Below are 26,018 nucleotides of genomic sequence, written 5' to 3'. Positions count from 1 at the left end.
TATGTAGAAGATCGTATATAAGAGTGCAATAAGGACAACCGAAGAATGTGCGAGTCTTTGTTACTTTATTTAAATTGATGCGATATTGATTGGTCTTGCGGTTTTAAATTTAAGCTTTAATCAGTTCATCATAAATCTTTTGATAAAGTTTAATTGACGTCAAGGATAACAAAGAATGATTTAATGTTTTATATATAAAAGTGTATATTCTTAAAATAATGATCTTATTAATTACAACTTGTATTGAAATGTCTTGCCGTGGATTAGGCAGCATGTGAGAAAGGGGCACATGTGTTAGGTACTCTATGCTCTTTTCTGTTCTGCTGATAACTTTATGTTAAATTTCATAATCAATTGATTATGAACGTGACAGCGTAATAAACATGTAAACTCACTTTCGCGTGTACAAAATTAGTTAGGACTTCTACATTGCTCTCGCAACAACAGTCCACTGACAGGTTTTCAAAATAACGTTCCATTGTGTTATCTCTAGTGTTTATTGACCGAAAATGGTATTTCTGAGTAGGTGTTGCGTAGTCAACTCGTGCCGTTATTAAATACCAGTTGGGCAGATTTTATCAAGAATCTTGCGAATTACCTTTCTCTCATTTTATGTGACATACTTGGTATGTTGCTAGGGTTCACTTCGTTTGGTGGATTATTGACAATATAGAACTTATGCCAGATGGATTAAAAATACACTAACCTTGGATTTACATATTCCATGCGATTTTCTAATAGTTTTGCTGTATTATACAAAAAAGTTCTTGGTTTATTACTCATGTTTTTATTTATGATACAACGTTGTTACTGTTGCTTTGTAAGATTGCTTACAAAGTTCCAGTTTCAACTTCTTCGAAATCAAAACTTTTTTTTTACGAATCCATATTGAATACCAATAGGCAATTCAGAGAAAAAGTTATTTATTTGTCTTTACAAGTCCTGTCATTGGAATCGTCGGTAGGAGAGTAACTGAACTCAGCTAGTTCAACAATTGTAAGATGCTCACATTCAATATTATTTCAGAAAGTTTATAGGCGCCGGTTTATTGGCGTCTTTATGTACTTCCAGAATTTCTGCTTCAAATAATAAACTTACTTGTTAGTTGGGAAAAAGATATATATTCCTTTGACGTTCATAATCTGCCCTTGTCTTTGTCCAACAATATTTTTCATAGTTAATTAAAAGTTTTATTACGTTTGAAACCTGAGACAGGAACGCTCTTTGTGTTTTGTTAAGTGGTAGTATGACGTAGTTTGTACTTTATATGTTGCTGCATTATAATTTCGCTATTTTTTATATATATTCCATTTTTCTTTTATATTCTGTTCGTTAAATCTGTGTCTGAATGTTCATGTTCCTGTTTTTTTGGCTAAAACGTACGCAACAATAGTGAATATCCTTTCACAAATAGCTGTCGTTTGTCGCGGGTCCGCGCCATTGTGCTATAAAAAGCTGCTATTATGCTATGTACGGCTTAATTCGTCAAACAATCTATCAACATGACTCGCCTCCATATGTGCATACCTTAAATGGACACGTTTTAGCCGCCATATGTCAGATTGCTTATACGAGTACGCTGAAGTATGACCACGACGAAAACGTTTCAAGCAATTATGTTACTTTATAGTTAGTCTTAAATCCCACATTCGTGTTGCAACATTTTTGCAAATGGTTCTGGTACTGGTGTTGATGTTCTCGTTGGGAAACCGCGTTACAGATGGTGCAGCATTGATTAACTGTAAACGGCTTTGGCCCGCAATCAGCATTCACATTCAGGCCTTAGTAACTTTTTTTGGTCACTCACAGCTTGAGACTTGTTTGTTACCTAAAAATCTTGTACTGACCTTCTTACGGAGATAAATTGTTGGCGACTTTATGATTTTTCTTTAAAGCTTATGGCATTATACCTTTGCGCAAGTTGAAATGTTTTAAAATCACATTTATATGATTACATTTCAAGAATAACCTCGATAAAATGTGTTATTTACTGAAAGAATCAACAGACGGATATTTACAGAGATTTTAGGAGAAATAGACAGTAACCGTAATGTTTAATTACATGTCGAAATATTGAGTAAATGTCGTATTAATGGTACATATATCATAGTAGGAGATTAAGTTCTTATAAATAAAAGCATACATTGCTTTTATTGATTATACACAATTTGTTATTGTTGTAGAACAATACGACTCGAGCCGGTAATAAAATAAAGGATAAAATGCGGCTGTATTATTCTCGAGGATAATCATCGAAATTAACCCATTTCACGATAAAACGTGCTACATAGAATCGCTTGTGTAACCCTGCAATACCTTAAATGGTCACCGGTCGGACCTTCGCGAAGTGGGTCAGCTTAATGCCATCTGGTCGCAGGACAAGACTGTGATGTAACGGAGCGAGATCGTCGGTGTAAACCCTAATTCTTTTTTAATTAACGCGAATGCCGTTAATATTGGACATTCCTTCAGAACGAGAACGGCTTGCGCAACGCCGGTTCTGCTGGCGCCACGTTTATTAATGTTCCGTACATAGCTAATTTACATATAAAGCATACATTTTTACATGATAAATAATAATGAAATATAATTTCATATTTATTTATAATATGAAGTACTATAATCAAGCGAGTTTTTTTGCTGATTCTCCTCGGTAGAATTTTCATTACGAATGTTGAGTTTAATGTAGTATGATGATGAAAGCATTTTCTAATTTTAAGTTTAACAATAAATAAAAGTAATAATAATCTTTGTAGTACCTTATAGCATATCCATATATTTGGATATATATAAATCCGAAGCTCTTAATAATTTCATAAAATAATAACTTCTATGTGAATAAAACAAGCTAATAACAATATCTCTATTGATCTGCTCGGTCTGTAAATTAATGTCGCGTGTGCGATACAGATCAGGTGATTCTTTACGCTTCCCAACTATAATTGATAATAGTTACTGTGATATGACATCACAATTTACGTTACGTACTGATCTCGTTCCCAGCATTGTGCTGTGTGAAACATCCGCGTTATATATTTACTATCGCCATCATCGGAGTTCTTGACTTTTACTGCCAATTCCAGTAGGCTGGGATTTTAAAAAGATCTTTTAAATTGTTCTTAATAGTAACATACGCCTTTTAGAAATCACCGAACATTTTATTTTTAAATGTCTCCCGTTCGTAATACTTCTCCTTCTGATTGTTTGGTTTTTAATTATACAAATTCACCTGCTTTATGTTTGAATTAAACTAAGTAACTAAATTTACATATTCCACCGCCGAACAGCAATACTAAGTATTGTTGTCTTCCGGTTTGAAGGGTGAGTGAGCCAGTGTAACTACAGGCACAAGGGACATAACATCATAGTACCCAAGGTTGCTGGCGCATTGGTGATGTAAGGAATGGTTAATATTTCTTACAATGCAATTATCTATGGGTGGTGGAGACCACTTACCATCAGGTGGCCCATTTGATTGTCCGCATACGTATGTATATCATTAGAAAAAAACTAATTAAATTCAACCGATAATTTGCTGATAGTATAGTAGGTACCTATACTGTATAATTAGTTTAGGTAAATAACCCGAGGACTTAAAATCTTGGTAATATTATCATCGTCGTCAAGTAATCTTAGTTTAGTAGATTCGTCTGGGAAGCGATATACGCTATCCACATAAGAAATGTCCCTATTTGCATATGTACTAATGCTTTTGATATTCCTATCTTCTAAGAGGAAGGTCGTTTCGATCACGCAGCACTGCTTTGTTTGACGTTGGAATGTTTATGTATACGTGAACAAAATATACAAAATTTCACTACAATTAACTTATAATGTCTTGTCAAATGTTAATTATCAGATTTAAAATACGATATTCTAGTTTCATTTGTATTTGATTTTTTTATCAGTTGTCACATTAACTAATTTTTTTAATTTCTTTTTCAGGTAAGTTGCTGTCAAGCTTAACTAGTCTTTTAGATTTTAAACGAATGATGTAAGTAACGTATTAAGATAGATACATACCAATTATTGTATTGTTCTTTAGAACATCGTTATCATTTCTATCTCACTTGTCGCTAACTGGATTACTTTAGTAATTGTTTTTGTTCCACCCGACACCAATATTGTATTATTATATGTATCATTTTATTTGGAAGCTCTTGTAAAAATTTGACTATCACATTATTTATTTTGTTCATTACACCTTAATGTGTTTATTTATGAGACTATTAACATTAATTGATCGTTTGTATTCAAAGAAAAACATCAATTGTATAAGATATTTGGTGCTCATGGCAAATGTCATCGTACGACGCTCGTCGTTTTTCAGATGCGTATTATTACGGTTCAGCAATTTTTGCTCGTGTTGGAGCAGGTTCTACCTTAATACGTAATCGAGATCTTCATTTTTATTACTGTCTCTATAAAATGTTTATTTTATTTTCAGTTTCGCATTTTTTAAGAACAATAACTAAAATTTTTTTTTCATGATAATCTTCTTACTTTTAACTCTTGTTAGTTATAAATGTTAAAAAACAATTTCACATCTAAATTAGTCATTAATTTATTTTATAATTTAGTTTGTCAAGGATCGTGTAAACGCTTGTTATCACTTAAATGAGCTACAGTTAAAACAATCTATTGTGTAAAATTAAAGCCTCTAGATTTTATAATGGAAGCGTTCCGTTACACGGTCACAGTATCAGAATCTACCGGTCATTGTCGTCCGGTCAAGTGAAACGGAACGGGTCGGAGGTTGTTCCGTGGACGCATTTTTTATTTTGTTTTCGTTTTTTTTTTCTTTTTCTCTTTAGTATGATGTAAGTGTGTTAATAGTTATGAAAGAGTCAATGCTGTCGTTTTTACTCTTAGCTCGTGTGGATCTTCGCTTTTTTGTCATTTTTATCCAAATTTTCTGATAATTTAGCAGAAGAGTACCTATGTCTAAGCTATTTTATGGCGGTGATAATGCCATCACACCAAAATGAATCTAAAAGTATGTCTTTGTTAGAATCTACTCTTTTAAATTTATTTAGATCAAGCTGGCTTAGACCGTATTACCAATATTCATGTTTAATCCTTCTACAAACCGTTTTACACCTTACGTTGTCAACAATAAAGCGCTTTAGGTTATTTTATTTGTAACTCACATTTTGAACCTTACGGTTATGTAATAAGGCTTCATGATTAGGAATAATTTAACTGGAATCGTACAAGGTGCGTCAAGGACATCTTTAGGCGTGCCGCTTGTTTTAATGATTTAGTGTTCCTTCTAGTTATAACTGACTTTGTCTTACTTGACTTGAAAAAAAAACAAGCTCCAATTTCTAAATCGTGACAACGGTATTGGTTTTATCTCTTCCATAAAATTATGATCAAAAATATAAATTTTATGATATTTCATAAAAGAGAAAAAGGGTGTCGGGATAATCCTGATTATTTATGAGTAAAACATGTCTTATCAATTTCGTGAGCTTCGCCGGAATCCTGTCGGCTCAATCTTTACCGGTTTTTCGACCAGTTCGATCCCGATGTCCCCCCCTCTCTTCATATGCCCTCACAAAGCGAAGGTCGTCGCACGCGCACGTTTTTGTATTTCGTATGACAATATGGCAGTTTCGGTACCGGATGTGGGACCGCGAATATTTTTTTACCAATAAGCGTTTTGCCTGGGTCGAGTAAATGAAATTTGTTTTAGATGTGCTAAAATAACTCACTCCCTCTTAAAAAGGATTGGAGGTCTCCCAGGAATACGGCCTTTGGAAAAGTAAGCCAGGAAGTGTAGGATACTCCGTTTTTAGAATCTCGATTGATCGAATGGCCTATTTCGCCCTCATAATGTTGCTCTTCCACCGTTTGTCATTTAGTTTACAATACTTTACATAAAAAAAAAGTTACTAGACAATTCTCCATTGAACTTTAAAAAAATCGATTTGTTTGTGTTATTTAATAATAGGTTTTGGTTTTGGTTATTTATATTCACATACAAGTAAGTTCCAATTTACATAATATACAAGAATATAACTCGAAAATATATATACGCTCTATGTTAATATATAAAGTTGTATCGATTTGTTTGTATGTTATCTCAAAAAGTAATGGGCCTGTATTGGATGAACGGGTGCCTTTCTACTTTCTGAGAAGGCACTATGTTATTTAATTCCAAGCGGACATTGCTATGAGAAACAGTCAGTATATTATATTGTTTACATCCTGAGAGCGTTATAGTTTTATCAGCAGTTAATTTGCTGCATGTATAATAATTTCTCCAGGAATCGTTTTCACGAACGCCGTGATCAAAATGCAATATGAGATGTACCAAAGGTCATCCAGAGGTCGCCGACCTGAACCGATCGTTCTCTTATCACACACTAATTGAATAACATGTCTGTATACTAATTAGTTGTAACGGAATATTGGGCGTTGATTAGACATTTTGTCAAGCGATTTATGCCGCTACATGCCCTGTAATTCGGGTCATATTCATTTGAAGGACCACATATCGTTGTATGATGTTTTCCTCAAAACAATCGTTCTTTGCATTAGTTTTATCTGTAAACATAACAAAGTTTGAGTTGCTATAATAGCTAACCATTTAATTTTAAATTTCAAAGAAACAGTTATTTTTTTAAATGATAGTTTGTAATCGATTGTAAATAAATTTAGGTTCTCAATTTCCGCTACTCTCGATGACGTGGTTGCTTTTTTATGTTCATCACGGTCTTTATTTACTTCTAGTGATTTTCTATTTGTAACTTTGTATCTCCACAGGCAGTTGTTCGACAAATTAAGGACACGTTACAGGTATGCAACCTGTAATGTATCCTTAATTTGCCTTTGTTATTTTAGTCTGTTCATTTTTCGCGTAGATACTAGATGATGTCTTCATTGATTTGGAATGTGTTCTTGATAGGTGTTAGTTGTCTTTATGGGATTTTGAATTCATTTGCGTGTATGTATGGTGTTCGGACATTCTATTCTTATCGGATCATCTCAACTATGGGACGGTATTAGTTTGTAATCCAAAAATCGGTTGTCGCCATTTGTCTTTATCAGTATGCCCTACGCGTCCTCGCCGTCATTAATAACGTTATAATACTGTTAATTAATAACATCAATAAAATTAATAATAATTAAATTATAATGAATCTGCCTTAGTTTAATCGCAATACAATTCTTACTTTACTTTGAGTCAATTTCAGAACACACCATCAACAATTTAGTAACATTTCTATTCCTTTGGTTTTCGTTAGGAATTTGTCTTTATTTTATTGAATACATTTGGTTACTACATTGCTTCATTCGTATATTTCATTTATTATTAATAGGATATCGTTTTATGAGGAAAAGAGCTCCGTTACAACAAAACAATGTTGTTAGGTATCCTTTATATCAAAGCCTAAGCATTATATGTATCGTTAAGACAATGAATTTCAATTCATAATTGATATCTACGTTCACTATGTATTCACATCTCGTTAACAATTGAAGGTTTTCTGATATTGACCGGTTTTGTAACGCTCGATACCTAACGTTCAAATAAAAGGACACAAGTCATAATATTTTCTAAATAAACATAATTTTTATTTTACTTTTTTGATATTGGGAACAAAAATATTATTGACATAGTGTAGTCTATAATATAGGAGAATCATCAGTTTCACTTGTAATATTCATTTAAATGATTTAGGAGGATAGTATTTTTATGCAATAGCTAGCCGGGGTAATGGACCACCTGTAATGGTAAGTGGTCACCACAGCTCATAGACTTTCGCGCTGTAAGAATGTTAATCGCCTTGGACTCTTAAGTTATTATGCCCCTTGTGTCTGTAGATACACTGGCTCACTCACTCTTCTAATCGGACCACCACAAATACAAAGTATTGCTGCTTGACGGCATAATATAATTGTGATGAATGGGTGGTATGTACTCAGTCGAGCTTGTAAAAAGCCCTACCACTAAGTTGGATTATTTGTTGTTGTTAAAACATAATGATATTATTAAATAAATAAATAATTTCGAATTTTGGAGGATTTCCGGTTATCTAGACACGCGACAGAGCGTCAATCTTAGAAAAAAGGATTATGTACAACTTCATGATCACAATATGTTAGAAATATGACAATTCAATTACCGCGCTGGCGCCGTTTTATCGGATTGCGTCTGAATACGATCATTTTTAGTCGCGACTTTACGAGATTTCTGTATTATGTATATATATTTATAATTTAAATAGGATTTTACGATGGAGATGATTAAGCTGTGGAATGTAGAATTTAAATTCCCTCTATTTTGATGTAAATGTTTGCTTTTTCTGATTTAATTAATATGGAATTATACTAGGATAATAATTTTGAATTACATTTCGACCTGCTTCTTCCACTGGATAATGGATAAAATAAGTTTCAAACATTCAAAGTATTTTCGCACAACCACTCTGTGGAACCAGCTTTTGCCGGCGGTTTTTCCGAACCGATACGACTTGGGAACCTTCAAAAAAAGAGCGTACTCCTTCCTAAAAGGCCGGCAACGCACATGCAAGCCCTCTGCTGTTGCATATGTCCATGGGCGGTGGTAATCACTTTCCATCAGGTGAGCCTTCTGCTCGTTTGCTTAAAACCCCCTATAACATAAAAAAAAGAAGTACATCCCTTAACCTAGTAGTTGAACATTACCAGGCTCTTTCTACTTTTTACTACTACATAAATATTGTAGTGAGCAATACCTACAGATGAGGGTGATAAGTGTTGAAGCGATACTAATGGCGTAACAACGTTAACACTCGCGACTATTACGTACGGAAATTTAAAAACGTGTCGCGTCCGTATTGACGCAAACTTTTAAACAATGCTCATAAGTCGTAACGTAAATTTAGCCGGTCTTGCTCTACAGTGACTCATGGTAACGGTCCGTATCTTGCCGGTTTTTTAAATGAAATTCGACGACATGTGTCAATGGCGAAAAGATCGTTCGAGTCGTTAATTTTAAAATGGCGTTTGAAAATTAACGTTAGTAATAATAAATCGAAAATCGTACGTCTATCTAGATTATGTTGAAGTGGATATATAGCTAGTATATTAAGTAGTCTAAAACTTTACTCATAAACCAAAGAGTTTGTGTCGAAATTATTTATTTTCATACCGGTATGAAATAAACAAAATATCTTTATTAATAGTGCGTTTTACAAGGTGTACTAAAAACGGTTGAAGAAAAATATTTTTTCTCCTTAGATATAATAAAATTTACTAAGTCCAAATATTGCCGTATTTTAGTAAAGATGAGAGCATTGTTTAATGCAAATAACTGACGTTGGAGTCAACGTACCGCGTTGCGAATTTCCAGGGCTGTCACTGAAGAGAAAAAACAACAAAAAAGCGAAATATCGACTAAAAATTACATTAAAAAATATTTTAATACAAATTAACAATTAAATATTAAAGTGCTCTTTTTTGATTCGCGATGTACCTTTTTCAAAAATAAGACAACAAACCATATATATACATCGATTTGAAGGCTCTTATTATTTATGATAGATCTTCGGTCAGAATGATTGTCAAAACGATACCAAAAGTAATTGATATAGGCGTTGATAGAACAAAGAAATATAATTCCGATCGTGATACGATAACATCGTCTTATTAGCAAAAACTTCTCTTATTATATACACGTGATGTAGCTTCGTGATCTTAATGCATTCTCGTGCGTTCTTAAATACGATTTATTAAAACTACTGAATTGCTGCAGAAGTAATGTTTTTTGTTCGTCTTAAGTATAATAATGCAATACAAGTAATAACGTCACATCCACACTCGATACTAAATAATGGCATTAGTGTCGTTGAATCCGGTTTTGTTGTGTTAACACAGGATATATTCAATTTGATGTCTTATCTTAATTATGAATTTCATAAAAAATACGACACACGTAAAACCCTAATGAAAAATATCGGAGGTCATTCGCTCGTCTTCGCATCATAAACAAAGCGCCAAGCTCAAAATATTTTTAATACACGATAACCATCAATTTAGTAAAGTGAACTTAAAATGATGTCTGTTTATCTTCTAATATGAAATGAACTTATTATCATATAAAATCAGTAAACCATAAAAAAAATATTTATTTTATTATAATATCGTTTTCTAAATGTAATAATAGTTTCGTATCTAACTGGGCAAACAAACTTGAATCTACGTTTTAAAAAGTATTTCGTAGTTTTTCTCGTAGATGTAAGATTCAGATGGTATTATAAATACTTAATAACTTAACTAAGATAGATTTTTAAGGTCTTAATAATGTCCAATGTATAAAGATTAATTCTTCAATGTTACGTATAATGGACCATAAATTAAGAAAACTGATCGGTGCAATTAATTATAATATAAATAATAATGTCAGTGTGATTGATCAGTTAATATGGCGATGGTTGATGCTAATCATTCCGTTAAATAAGTAGTTTTACTTCTCATGCCTCAAATTAAGTAGACAATGCTAAGAATTGTCAGATATAGATGTCAATGTAATTGTCAGGAAGAGTTGTAGAACACTAATATGTCTCATTAAATACTTCTCTTTGTTCCAGAAAATTAACCGTTGATCATTATTATCGTAAAATAGTTGATTTATAGTAAATTACTTGTAAACCAACGGTGAATATGAAAGTATATTAGAACACTGAATGTATATTTAATATGACACAAGTTACAAATAAATTACTGGAATATAGTAAAGCAAATGTTGTGTTTCTCGAATTGATCGAACTTGCAATAGTACCACTACGCAGATGTAATGATCGTTACTTAAATACGACTCGTGTTTTCTCTTGTTCAGCGTACTCTGAATGCGGATCTGTACCAGCTGCAATTAGCCCCGTATTATGTTACGAACAATCGTCGAAACGTTTGTTATGTCTTTCATTTCTTTATCCCTTTATCTTGTGTATTTCGATGTTTCTGATCGTTAAATTTTACTGTACCCGATTCTTGGAAGGAAAGTTTTTAAGTAATATGTAAAAATGAAATCAATTTGGATGAAGTTATAAATTCCTTTTATTTGACATAATGTTTTGAGGCAAAACAATCACCAGTATATCCATAAGCAGGATCTGACTATGATTTAATACCAATAAAGACTAATTTTGGACGTGTTCCAAAGGATCCAAGGATAATGGACGTGGAAAATACCGAAGCTACCTAAGTACAAAGAGCTATTATACCTAAGTGCAAAGGCTTTGGTGCTGCGGTCGTTACGTTGTAACATTATCGTTTATTTATTGAAATTACTTTGTTATGTTATCGAGACATTGACTATTCTCCGTAAATGTCCATTAGAAAGAATGTTTTCTTGATTACATAAAAATATTGTTTATCAATATTCATTAGACAACAATAGATTGAAAAGCAGACGGTCCAATGCATTGATTATGTCATAGCTGGCAAACGAGCAGTATGCTCACCTGATGGAAAGTGACTACCACCGCCCAGAGACATCTGCAACGGGGCGCTTGCAGGTGCATTGCCGGCCTTTAAGGAAGGAGTACGCTATATATACGGATTTATCGTCTCGCATGCAGTACCAAGTTGGAAGATGTAATAAGTTAGGTATTAGCAGTGTTTGTCTAAAGGAAAACATTGCGAGAAAACTTTTAAATATGTATATACCAAACTTTTCCGTTCTCGCGATTTTCTAAGCGCTTCCGGCTCACACTAAAATATATGTATAAGTACATCTTAGTCAAGTAGTGGAATAGTTACGTTCTGTTGCTCTGTAGACTGTTGCGATACATGAGCTTGGTGATGTTTTGAATAAAGTCATGTACAAAGGGGCCAAGCAGTAAAAAAAACAAGCAACCAAGTGAGTTAACGTACGCAAAACATCACACCTCATTTTCGCATTATCGCAAACTACGCAGAATTACGAATTGGGGTCGATGACTAATAAACTGTGAGAATATTAGCGTATTTGCTACATAATATAGATAATGGTAATGGCTTCATTTTTAACACGATTTCTCCTTTTAAATTAAATATAAATTCTCGCAATTTTTTTTAAATGTATTTTTTCGGCTTATGACGTTGACCTGCTAGAGTTAAATATTCAACAAAGCAAGAAGATAGTCAATTTATTCTGTTGTGTTAATTACATATTACTGTTCGTTTTCTTGTATTTTGTTGATCTAATTAAATATCAGTTGCTTTGTCTTTGTTTCTTATATATAAGAAAGTAGTTCTCGCCGCGTTTATCATTTGCCTTTTATGGGTTAGTCCTCATAGGTACCAAATTTCATCTAAGTCGGTCCAGTGGTTGGGCCGTAAAAGAGCAACAGACAGACATACAAATAGATAGACAGACTTTCTATCGAATTTATAATATTAGTATACATAACAAACCGAATTTAACAAAAATATTTTATTAGCAAAATTGAAGTATTCTTACAAAATCTATATTGAATTTATTTAAGTATTCATCAAAGAAAGATCCAACTTTAATTGCGTTATGATTCAATCGATTTGCCATCGTGTGACGAAGTCAATTGGATCGACCTCATACGTTTTTTTAGCGAGATACAGCGAGCGGTGAATCAATAATAGCTTCAGGAGAAATGTGCGTAATTGTGGTATCCATGACTCATTTTAACTTGGAAATCCATTTAAGGAAACAAATTTGTATTTAATTAGTCAGTGGCTTTAAAGAAAGCTTAAGCGTCATCTATTATTATAGTTACTTAAGACTTTATTAAACGTTGTTCTAAAAGTCCTACTGTGTAGTCGATATAGGTCCTGTAAATGAGATTTTAGGTTTAAAATATTTTTCATGAAACTTGTGATCAGTTCAAAGGTTCGAAGGGTAAAGCTATGACAATGAGTCAGAGCGCATGCGTTGAATGCCTTCCACGCCGGATGAAATGTATCACACATGAGTCACGGCTTTTGAAAGCTTTAGAAAAATTCGCGTTACGCAGAACCTTTGGACGGTTTGGAAAGTGGTATTTCGAATATTTATTTGTTTATATGAATGAATCTAACGATTAGATATGTTAATAAGCATCGTTGTCATCCTTGTTTTATATTACAAAAGATTTAAAGAAAAACTTGATTTGTGGATAAGATCAGGCTATTTTAATATTTAATTGATTACATACATTACATAGATAGGATGTTGATTTTAGACATTGAAAATCATCATCCCTTCTAGTCAAACATACTTTAATGATTTGATTTTTATAAATGTACACAGTGTCGAGGAATGAAATAAAAATCTATTAAGTACACGACATTCTTAATGGTATACCTCGTAAAATTTCTTTCAAACGATATGCGTGGCCAGATTTTCCCGCAATGGTAGAAGTGTTGAATTATTTGGAGGTATTTCAATAAAAATATCTTTAATAGTTCCTCGCTATAAATATCGAGAAGGGTGTTCGATATTTGTCGGTAAACAAATATGAAAACTTATATATAATTATCCGAAGCAAAGTTAAATGCTTTAAATATCATCGTAATTAAATAAGGTTTGATGAAGGTTGTTTGAAGTTTGATCGCTACAATCAACAATTCAGTATCAGTTTTGGGTCGAGTAATTAAAAATAATAATGTATATAGGTAACTACTGAGTTTCTTGTTCTTCTAGTTTTTACATTTCATATTGAAGGTAGTTGCTATAAGAGCCTACCTAAAAAAAGTATATTTTACGTGACCGAAATAACTTTTATCAATATATAATATGTAATTTTAATTACATCGTTCAGCGTCGTTTCGACAACTATCTAAATATTTATCTTTATGATAAGATTTCTTTTTCGATTTATTGTTTGAGTAATGTGTTATAATAATAATTTATTAATTATATTGTGACGATGTAGATCTTGAATATGAGATGGGAATATTATCTCTAAGTCGTAAGGTTTAAGGAATAGAATAACATCATTAGAATATGGTCCTTCGGTGCCGGGTAGGGTGAGGTGTGACGCATGAGGCGACGCGACGGTCACTTACCGTGCGATGGTTTTTATTGTGAGACGGATATGTTTCGAAATAATGGCTTTCTCAATTTCTTTTGACTCAGAATGCAAATATTGCTGTAATATATTGTCTGGTCGTTGAACGACCTCCGTCTGATACCGGATGATTCGTTTTAAGACTATGAATAATGTTATTATTTGTCTTGTCTTTATTCTGACTGACTCCGACTTGTTCAGTCACTAATAATTGGGTATAGAAATTAATATCAAGCTCAGATAAAGTTAAAGTGTTTTTCCGGTTGAATACAAACCGGTTTGATATTGTCACTACGAATTTATTATTTCTAATAAGAGATCTTATATGTTATAAAAAATAATGCTAGTATTTTTTTCGTATTCTATATCTATTTGATCCGATTGAGTCAAAACTACATTTATTTTGTAGTTGGCACTAAAATAAAAGTTTGCCAGGGAGCTCAGTACAATAGTTGGTACGGGATTTTTATCAGAGATGTTTCTAAGTTTTTGAAAGAGACAGGTAGATGCTTGAACTGGTATACTATATGTCTAGTTAATATCAATTAAAAAAAATCTGTCTGTCTTTTATTATGGTATCAGTTATTAGTTTAAAATGTTGAATGTTATAAACACATCATATAAACGATTGCTTATCATTCATAAGTCATTTTTGTTACATTAAGTTGATAGTTTTGTAAAGATCAATTTTGAAATGACAATTAAGTTACGATTATATTACATTTAAGTTGTTATTAAGTCTTTTTAATTGGGTACTTTATTTAAGTACATTTTAATTCGATTTATGAATTTATATTTCGAAATCTCAAAATATTTTGCGATAAAAATAAAATTTATTAATAGTTTGAAGTTAATTGAATATAATTTATTTCAAGAATTAAGTCAGCTATGTTAAATATTCATAAACATTGGCGATGATCGAAATATTAACCATTTCTCTCATCGCCAATGCGCCACCGACCTCGGGAACTTTTTTCACTGGATCATTCATCCATCAAACTGGAACACAACAATACTAAGTATTGCTGTTTTGGTAGTAGAATATTTGATAAGTGGATGGTACTTAGTAAGACGGGCTCGAACCTACCTACCACCAAGTAAAACGTTTGTCAAAGGTTATCCAGTAAGCGAAAACAATTTAAAATGAAATAAGTTATTTGAAAAGTTTTGGCATCGTTTCCAGTGCTAGTAGAGAACGAAGCAAAATTCGGAATAGCCTCGCTTTGAATATTCTTTAAGTGCCTCCCCCATCCTCAGTTGGCAGGTGATGTCCCCTCAAGGCAGGTGCATTCCCAATTTGAGGCAGCGTTTGTAAATGTTGAGAGTTCGATAATAATTTTAAAATGTTGGATTTACTTTCACATATATTTATTGTTTATTTATTATTTATTGCACACAGTATACAAAGCAATGTGGTACAACATAAAACCTTTATTTTATTGTAAAAATTATTTGATTTATCGATATTGTTAATCCAAAAGTTCGTATTTTATTAATGGGGACTATTGTCGTTTAAACAGGAAAATATACTTCAATATTTCTGAGTATTATATATTTCTGTTTCTGAGTAGTATATTCAGAGCTCTGAATTTTTCCAGAATTTTCTGTGTACGAAGGAACCATAATCATTAATTTCATTATCAGTATTAATAAGATATCTTCATGTCCCTTGGCCGAAGTTAGTCAAGATGGGAAAATAAACATAGTCATCATGGTTTCAAATTAGTTTCAATTTTAATCACTTATTTTTTTACTTCAAGCTACTTTGGCATATTGATAACACTTTTTTTTATAACGAATACTAAGTTTTGGTAGCGCACTTATGATACAATATGATACACTTACGATAAATACAATAACAGATAATTAATGTACTTAAAGCTATTTATTACGGAATATGATCAGGCCATGTTCTTCCATTGCTGAACACAGTTCTCTCCTCGAGTACGCCACTGATACGCTCGCTTTCGTTTCCCAATAGTCAACAGTCATTTTTCTCATGTCGTTGTCCATTTAACCTGACTTCAATGGTATAAGCATTCAACATGTATCTGTTGTATAATAAATTTTACTATACCCTTTACAATACATGGCGTGCGTATTACTAAAACCTTATTGTACTCGATCATGGCTAACGTGAATCACTATTTATTTTATTAGATAATATTGTTTATATTTGATACAGGTTTAAAAATATACCGGATTTAGATAAGTATGTACCATGTAATATCCGGCTTAAACAATTTTATCTGTATTATTTTATTGTTTAAAGGTTTTTTTTTAATAATATATTTATATTAAAAATTATTCGATTGGATTAGGTTGTAGAAGATATTGTTTAATTCATAAATTGATTTAAATCTAGATAGTCCAGGCTGATAGCTCCTTGCTATGCTTAAATGGCGAGGCTTAATGGTTTAATGTTATTAATGAGTTCTGTCTTCAGTCTCCATTGTCCGAATAATGATGATGTCATAGTCATCACATATCGTCGGATATTACGTCATCGTGTCTATCTAATCGTTCTGTTATATATCTGTAAATATACAAGATTGAAGGTTACATTGCATCGTAAAGTGGATCATATCGTCGGTACTGTTTATTCGAAGTTTCTTTTTTATATTAGACCAATATGTATTTTAAATATACTTCGTTTATTATTTAAAATACAACAGAATTCTACACATATTCAATTATTTAAATAGATTTTTGTTCAAAAGACAAAAGGACCAATTTTAAGCATGATGAGATAAATTAGTTGTTGTTTTTAAAAGCTTTATTAAAGACAAAAAGAAGAAATATTTAAATTATTTTTTTAAATAGTTTTTTATCTCCCATTGCATCCAGAGTAATCTCAGTAATGCAATAGGCATATCAGCGGATGTCGCGATACGAGACGAGGTGGTATCCTGCGCCAGGGTTAACGACCCTCGGGCATCATAGTAATTATCAGTGAAATAGTAAAAACTTCTAGGTATTTTTTATTTTTAACCTGAAGTACTTTATGCAATATACCTATCTTACCAATTCTATGTTTAAATTAAATTAATGGTGTGCCAAGATTAAATCAGAGTTGTAAGCTGGATGTTAAGTTGCTGGAGATATAGAATTAAACGTATATAATTACCGCCAAACAGCGGTTTCGTAGTGTTCCCGGTGAGCCAGTGTAACTACAGGCACAAGGGACATAATATCGTAATTTCTAAGGTTCCGAATTGGCGTTGTAGGGGATGATTAATATTTCTTATAGTGCTAATGTATAGATTAGGCATCTGTGGTCGGTGGCACATTTGCCCGTGCGCGAACTTCTTTGAAATAAAAAATAATGTTCGCATATGAAGTCGCGTGTACACATATTATAAAAGAGCAAGTATCACACGATCGACAAATTCACGCCTCGAATAATGTCATATTGTTTGTCGAACATAAGTTATTATTTGCAGCGTCTTGTCATCTTTATGACATGTGATTGTCAGATCAGGAACTTCGTGGCCATCGGGATATAGAATATACTTGATATTAAGTCAAATATATTAAACAGCTTGGTTATTTTAAGCTACAGTAATTATAAATAGCTGATATAGCTTAATTAAATTAAATTAAATTATTTTTAATTTGGTACAATGTTGTATGTAACTAGAAATTACAGGTATAATAAAAGTTTTTTTATTCAAGATATGAATATAGTATATAACACCTATATAGATTTTAAACAGGCTTTTGTGAGGTTTTTCCTGTGTGAATTGGTGTTGATTTCTGGCGGCTCTTCTTTATTCTGGAGTTCGGGTATTTTAACATTTAAAGTATGATTATCCTGTTTACTTTGTATCCATGTAAGTAGTTTGAGTTTAAACGTAGGTCGAAGGCTTTTGTGTTTAAGATATACTAATCATATACTAAATATATTTACCAACATAAATCATATTTACTCGATGTAATAAGAGACTACTGCATACATCTACTGGTCATAAATCACGTAGATATTTTGTTTGTTTAGCCAATTTCGGTAGCGCGTGGGTTGATTTCTACAGCGGTACCAAACAGCGTAACCGCCTAAACGTGTAATCTAATAGCGTAAAGCTAATTATATTGATACATACAGTAGGTACGGTGGAAATTTAGTCGATTGAAATATTGAGACGAATAATAATTGTCTGTTAACAAGTAAGTAGTAACTCGCTAGTGTTAGTGAGCATCGCGAATTATATTTCCAATATGAAATCGAGAAGTAACTTGTATTACTAGTTGACTTAGGCTGCAAGTGATGCAGTCTCTGCAATGAACCGTTTTTGTCAGCGGAAATGTAAAAAAATTAAAAATTTTAGTTAGGTTTGGGCGCGGGGCATTTCTGAAATCCTAAATACGTATTTTAGTGTCGTGTGCGTTAGAAAATGATATATTGATGAATTAAATAATGACAATTTCATAAGTTAAAGATTGCCTCTTCATGGAAATCAAAATATTTTTACTTAGCGCGCCTTTTTTACGTTAAACTAAACAATAAAAATTAAATAATGACAATTTCATAAGTTAAAGATTGCCTCTTCATGGAAATCAAAATATTTTTACTTAGCGCGCCTTTTTTACGTTAAACTAAACAATAAAAATTAAATTTAAAATTAAAGGCATAACATTTACGAGTTACATTTTATTGTTATATGAAATTAAAAGTGAGCTATGACTGACTAAAGATCAAAGAACTATTCTTTTTTAAATTGCTTAATGTAAGAGCCGTCACTTTACACGCTTATATAGCGTATTCACTTGATAGCGATTTTATGTTCACAGTAGTTTGATACAAATGTCATTTATTATTTAAACTAAGTACCAATCACTGAAATCCATTCATTGCACTCTGAGCACGGCACTAAATAACCAAATATGGATAACTTCACAAGTCACGTACTATAAACCTTCTGTTGTAACCATAAATGTTGAATATGACTCACATTATATTAACACAAAGGATTTTCAACCGTATGTCGAAGTGTTAAGGTTCCTGGATGATTCAAAGAAACAACATGGAATGTAGGCGACAGATAAGGATTACCTCGTCTGCGACATAACGAAAATAGTAGATTAGTATATACAATTAAAGCTATCTAATGAAGGTTTCAATTAGAAGGAATTTGGTAAATGCAAGGCCAAAAAACGAAACAATTTATTATTCATTAGCAAACCACCCCGGCTTCGCACTGGTGCACTTTATTAATAAAGAATAAGAATATCGTAATACATATATATTAATACATAATGATATTCTGTCTGATAAACAATTTTAGGATTGGATAAAAGTTCTGTTGATTACCTACATACAAACAAACAAATTTCATCTCTTATTTAATATTATCTGAAAAAATTAATAAAAACTTATTCATCACGGACCTCTTGCTAATATTATAAAGATTTTTTTTAATCTGTACGAAAATCAGTAATGTAATATAATCGTTTTAAACGAATAAATGATGAAACTTAAATCACGAAGAGTAACGTAGTAGTAAGCAATTAAAAAGCGGCCTTGCGCTTGCGCCGTGCCCTGATTGCGCGTGCGCACATGCGCGTTGGAGGCTGTTGCTAACCTATTAGTCGAGTACAGTTGTGATGATTCAGCTTAAATCTTGCCTGGATTCTTAATATAGTCCCATTATAACGAGAATTATGTTACAGATATATGTTTTGTAGAGGTAGAATTCCTAGTAGACTATGTTAGTACAGGTCAAGAACATTGCATTAATTATGGACACAAGGGAAACTGGTAGGAAGGATGGGGTAATATTTTTATAATACAATTTTCCTGTTATTATGTATATGTTCTATACAAATGAATATCCAAAGTGATGAGCCATTTTAGATATTGTACATAGCATCAAAATTCCTGTAGGTTCCATGTGTGACCTGAAAACAAAAAAAAATCGTCAGATTAGTCAGTTTCTAGAAATAGAAATAAGATCCAAAAGTCAAAACACCTTAGTGATCGTTTAAAGAAAAAGACATTTCAATTTAATAATTATATATTTAGATTGACGATAATATATTCATTATATTTACATTGATAATACGGTTGTTGTCGATGTTGTTGATAATTTTCTCTTTTCGCTCTTGACTCAATGGTACAGTCATTTGGTGCTTCAGAAGTGGGTTTTTCCAATATCGCAATGCTCGGACAAGGATACGAGGTGGCGAAGTGAAATACGAAAAGAGGATGTCGATTACGATAAAAACTAGTATTTTTTAAACATTCCAGAAAAAAAATAACAAAATGATTCCTTACACTATTGACTGTGACGTTGCCTGAAATAAAAAAAATATACATACACATGAACCTAACAAACTAGATGACATAATAGTTATACCAAATGTTGATATAGTACATCCAAAATAAAGAATAAATAAAATAAGTGTAAAGAAAAAAGAATAAAAAAAAAATGTCTGGACAATAACGTTAACTTGAAATTTGTACGATACCGACATTGTCTGCTGATGGTAGATGCTGACTCAGCAGGAAATAATTATGCATGCATGCGAGTATGTCTTATTAGAATTTATATGACTTTTGTTTAATTTCTTTATTGGTGTAACAAAATTATTTGTATTTGAATGCAAATAAATTTTATTGAAATGATACTGAGTGATGATGAGTTCAGTCTGAGATTGACGAAACGAACTCGTATACAACTTCTCATCCTCATCATTACTGCCTCAACGGGTGTACAAAGTAACATATGTCCATGTTGGGAGTTTAGTCTTTCATCGTACCAAATTTCATCAAAAATGATTCAGTGGTTTATAATATTAGTATGGATCTCGCTAGGTGATGATTTAATTTATATGTTTGTTGAAACGAGTGAATTCTTACGAATGGTTATCGGCAAAAACAATTTCGTGTATTTTATTATCGTGATTCGAACTAAAAAATATTCGAGTATTTTCGCTTGATTTGGAACGTTGACAGATATCATTTATCTGTTCGGGTATCTGATATAATTCGGCTTTGTTATTATATTTCTAGATATCACTAATAATTTCGATTGTAAGTAAAATGTAAAAAATGCACAGGCAACTGTGAGCCCGTGGATGTTGTAAACTTTGTCTTAACGCTTGGAAGTTATTCTACTATTTTGCTTGAATGTGATTTGGTATACATGTTGCAGAATTTCATTAAATATCAGCCTATCCTTATAATGTTTTACCTTCCTACCGAGAGCAAGATGTTAAACACAAATTAGGCTAATGAAGACTGAAAGACAGGTATTTGTACGTAATCTTCAATTAAAAATCATTATGTAACTTACAGTTTATTTAGGGCAGATATTATATTCTGACGAAATAAATTATTGGTCTGTTGTATTACCGTCGATTACTTCATCTAAAATCTCAGAGGTGCTGGTTAGTTCTAATGCTGCTGTGACATTTTAAATAATCGCAACGTCCAGGAATCATATCGACCAATGATTATGTTCCGTTATCATCGTATAAAAAGTTAAAGAACATAACGTACGTCAAGTTCAATCGTAAAACTACAAAGTTTCGTCCGTTATGTGCCAAGGTCTTCGACGATCACGATTCTGATCGGTCTTGTTTTTCCAGATTTTTTAAAGCTTTACATGATCTGAGTCATCGTCGCTAATGTAATATGGGTGCGGATGCTGTATGTGATTGAGTTATTTTCGTTTTGTCTTTTGCTCGTTGGGCGTTTCTGTTGTAATATTTCGTGGTCATCATCTATGAATTAGGGGATCGTTTCGATGTAAATCTTGTACACATTTTTTGAGCATTGGTTATCTGCAATGGCAATTTTCTTTACAGAAAAATTACTAATAACTCCCAAAATTAATACTCTTCTTATATCTTTTCTACTTTTCCATCATAAGTGAGATATTTTTTTTTCATTTCGCTTTATTAATTCACCAAATCCCTTTAAAAAGTTCAATAATGTTAAAAAAATATCCAAATATTTAAGTTATTCGTGTTTTTGAGAAACGTTGATTCATAATAATACGGATACACATACGAAATGTGAAAGCAGCACTTATCAGGAACCTTAATCTCTTTAAATTTTGTCAAAACAATATGTCTGCTGCTGAGAAAAATGCCATCGAAATTGGTTATATATGTTAATGTTTAGAATATTTATAATACGGCAAAATTAAAGATATGATAAAATATTTTCAACATCAATTACATTTGCTGAGCGGAATTCTGATCTCGTGACTCATCCACAAACGTGACGGTGCCATACTTTTCCTTTGTGAGCGCATATTTTGTTCAACAACTGATTACACATTGTCGAAACAAGTCAAACGGTTATCGCCCTTAGTGGTATAACTTAAAAGCTATAATTACATGTATTATGTACCTATAGTGTAATGACTGATGACACGTCCGACGTCCCATGACCGACTACAGGAGGTTGTTGTCGTTGTTCACTTATTTTGTGAATCAAAATGCAATTTAATTGTCATGATTTCAATTTAAGAACACTCAAGATATATAATATGTTGTTAGTAATTTAATTTTAATGAATCCAAGTGCCGTTATATAATATTGATTTTGTATTAAAAAAAGCGGTCGTACAATACCGTACTGAATGAAAAGATCTTTTCTCAAAATGTTCACAAATGATAAGATTTTTAATATATCGTGTGCCAACTGCCATTATCAGTGTATATAGATAGATAAATAAGAACAAAATGTAATCTATACGTATCAACTTTATATGTCTTTAAGTTGGAATTTCTTAAACGACTTAGAGTAATCTATATATATATACGTTTTAAAAAGTATAATAAAAAACAATATTTATCAATTCCGAAATACAAACAAAAAAAAACGGTATTGAGAAAAGAGTTCTCATAACTTTTAAATAGGTACTGTGTCTTAAATAAGTGTAAGCATAAATGTCAATTGCTCAATTTCAAGCACACATGCTACACATAACCATAAGTTAGTCGAGTCGGGCCAAATTAGGAGGTGTATCGTGGAAATTGTGCCATGTCAGCTGTTATGGGTATAGCGACGTGAGCTTGCATCAGTAATCTGTGTTGACGGCTGTGGGCCGGTTTACCTTTTGCGCAGTAATATTAAAAAAAAAAAAAGTTACTTAGATTTTGTAGCCGGTATGTTGTATGTGGTACTGCTACTCGAATGAAGGTTTTAGAATTATTTTCCTCCTAATGTTTTCCGTTTGAACTACAACATGAAATTCTTCAATATCAAATGTATGCCAATGCTATATATACTATTATATATAATAAGGGTTAATATAACAAAAGTTTTTTTTTTAAATTTAAAATATATTTTTAATTGTTTTTTATTCTGAAGATATATATTATGATTACAGATGATACAATATACAAACACACAGCAATACTGTTCATTATTTCGACCGATGTCGGCAATAAATACAATTCTATTGTGTCAACACTCATAACAATTACGACCAAAAGCGTTTTATTCAATAATTTCAAAACAGATTCTTGACTCAGACTCTTGTGATTAATTAAATATTTGTATAAATACTTAGTTTTGTTTACTTGATTTCATTACGCTCTTTATATCGGGTCAGATCGTAAATTGAATAAGAGTAATTCTGCTCCCGTTATCAGTCACTGATAACCATATCACGCGATATACTTTGAAGAAGCCGCGTCTGATAACTGAGATTACTAGTTTATAGCTACCTTGATCTTTAAAGAAAACAACGTATCATACAATGTGATTTAAAGAATAAAAAAATCAAGGTAATCCCACAACTAGTCGGAAGAAGACTTATTGTGGTGATTAATTCTTAAGAAAATGTATATATATTTCTCCCTTATTTATACAAAGATTATATTTAAGAAATTATTTTTGTTATTAACATGATCTGTGCTTGTAGTATGATCACAATGATCAGTTACAAAAAAAGTATTACAAACAAACGAAGTAATCAGTTTTATTACTTTAGATTGTACAAACATTAATTGTTAATAGGTTTTTAAATACATTCGTATTATGTACGACTAGATAACATTTATTTTATTTACGTATAGATTTTCGTAACACCTTCGGTATATTCCCAAATTATTGGGAACACACGCAGTGTGATACGCCACGACATACGTTTACGTTATACATTTATTACAAAATAACTAAAAAATACACTCCTAAATTAATATATCATTAAGTATATATATGAACAGCAATTTGAAAGAACATATAATTCTACAAAATAAAAAGAAATTATCCAATGAAATATAAACAAAGGATTAACTTGACACTAATTAAGCGAAATGTGTTGTGATGTAGTAGCCTAAGGCATTCGCCTGTTGTACGTATAAACATAATTACAAAATTATTTAGAGAAATAAATAATTCGAGAGTTCTAAAACATGTCGGTAATATTATAAAATAAACACTTAACATGATACTTAAAACGATATCTCCAATTAGTTGTATTAACAGTATTAATTAGTTGTTTTGCGCATTAATTTTATTACACAATGATCTACTTTGACCTTATGCGAGTATTCAGATGTTCACGGAGATGGAATAATCCTATTTGAAATACGTAACTTCTTCATCGATTTTTATAACGGTGCATGAGGGTTAGAAAGCGCCATGCTACTAGCATGCTTATCACTTGAAAGAGCAAACGGAACTCTATCTTAATGCTAGCTGGAGCTCCAATGTTTTGCGTATTTCGTCTGATTTCTTTCTAATTGGGAGTTCAGACTATATTCCATTTAAATGTTTCTCTTCCAATGTTAATAATTATAATATTATAAATCTGTATGTTTTTATGGTTGTTACTCAATCGCACAGAAATGACTGATAGGAGTTCGATGAAATATGGAGTAAAGATATAAGCTGTCTTCTTAACATATAAACTAACTAACCTGCTCAAATCACACGAGGATGAAGCCTCGTTTGGGAGCTATTCAATGTGTAATATATGAAATATACTTAAATACATACATACATATTTATATCATAATTAATACGAATGACTTAAATAACCATAAATAAGTACAAATAAAGATTGCGTTCAATGGTGGCCAGAATACAGCATTTCCTCGTTGAACCGATATTCTGACCGTCACTAGTAAAAGCAATAAAAAAGTTACATATTTGTTGCACTATATATATACAATAATGAAATGTAATCAACGCTAATCATGAGAATGTTATCATCCCGTATATGTCGCCTCTCTAATTATAACAGTCCCTATAACTCATTCTAATATTGCCCATATCATCATCACCAACCGATCTTGATTGAGTTATATTGGCCGAGACGAATCTTTATGTTACTTGGTATGTTGTTCGAACAATTAATGTTTAACATGACGTTTAATTGAACCAAACATATCATAGAGACTAAAGGTTTTTTATAATGAGTTATTTGACTTATGTATTTTGGAATTCATAATTATTGTTATATATATCGCTTGTCGTATATTAATGTCAAACAAGTGGAATACTTGTAATTGGTTAAAGATACGTATTAAAATTTGAAATTGTTATCTGATTCGATGTTTTACTTTCAGACGTATTCGGGTCTTTTCTGCGTGGTGGTGAATCCCTACAAGAAGCTGCCGATCTATACGGAGAAGATCATGGAGCGATACAAGGGTATCAAGCGACATGAGGTCCCGCCTCATGTCTTCGCCATCACAGATACGGCCTACCGCTCCATGCTACAAGGTAAATTTAAAAAGATTTTAATATAAATTATACAATTCAGATCAATGTAACCAGTTAGATCAAGTTTGCAAATTCCCACGGAACACGATCGTGTAATATCTAAAAGTAATATGCCATATTGACTTAATTATTTATTACTATTAAAGGATACAGATGTCATAAATGTGTATCACGGTAAGTGATTTTACAAGTGAGAAACGAAGTGAGTGTAGTAAGGCCTAATCCTATTAAACTAAATAATGTCTAAATGTTACATGCATTAATCTTATACTTTGTTTAAAGGAGGTTTGTTTATTAGAAAATATAAAATAAGAAGGTTTTTCAAAATCCTTAAATGAT

General features: G+C 32.0%; 1 protein-coding gene across 3 annotated transcripts in view; it reads left to right on the top strand.

Annotated features, from left to right (window-relative positions):
- Positions 1-26,018, top strand: part of LOC125065876 (myosin heavy chain, non-muscle) — a 58,605-nt gene that overhangs the window by 7,618 nt on the left and 24,969 nt on the right. For all 3 annotated transcript variants that reach the window (XM_047673730.1, XM_047673729.1, XM_047673731.1), the window contains exon 2: positions 25,523-25,679. In XM_047673730.1, coding sequence (XP_047529686.1) covers positions 25,523-25,679 — 157 coding nt within the window. The remainder of the gene's footprint in view (positions 1-25,522; positions 25,680-26,018) is intronic.

The sequence above is a fragment of the Vanessa atalanta genome, chromosome 8 (genome assembly GCF_905147765.1).
Source record: "Vanessa atalanta chromosome 8, ilVanAtal1.2, whole genome shotgun sequence".
NCBI classification, from domain to species: Eukaryota; Metazoa; Arthropoda; class Insecta; order Lepidoptera; family Nymphalidae; genus Vanessa; species Vanessa atalanta.
Note: the sequence above shows the minus strand (reverse complement) of the source record. Positions and strands in the feature narration are given on the sequence as shown.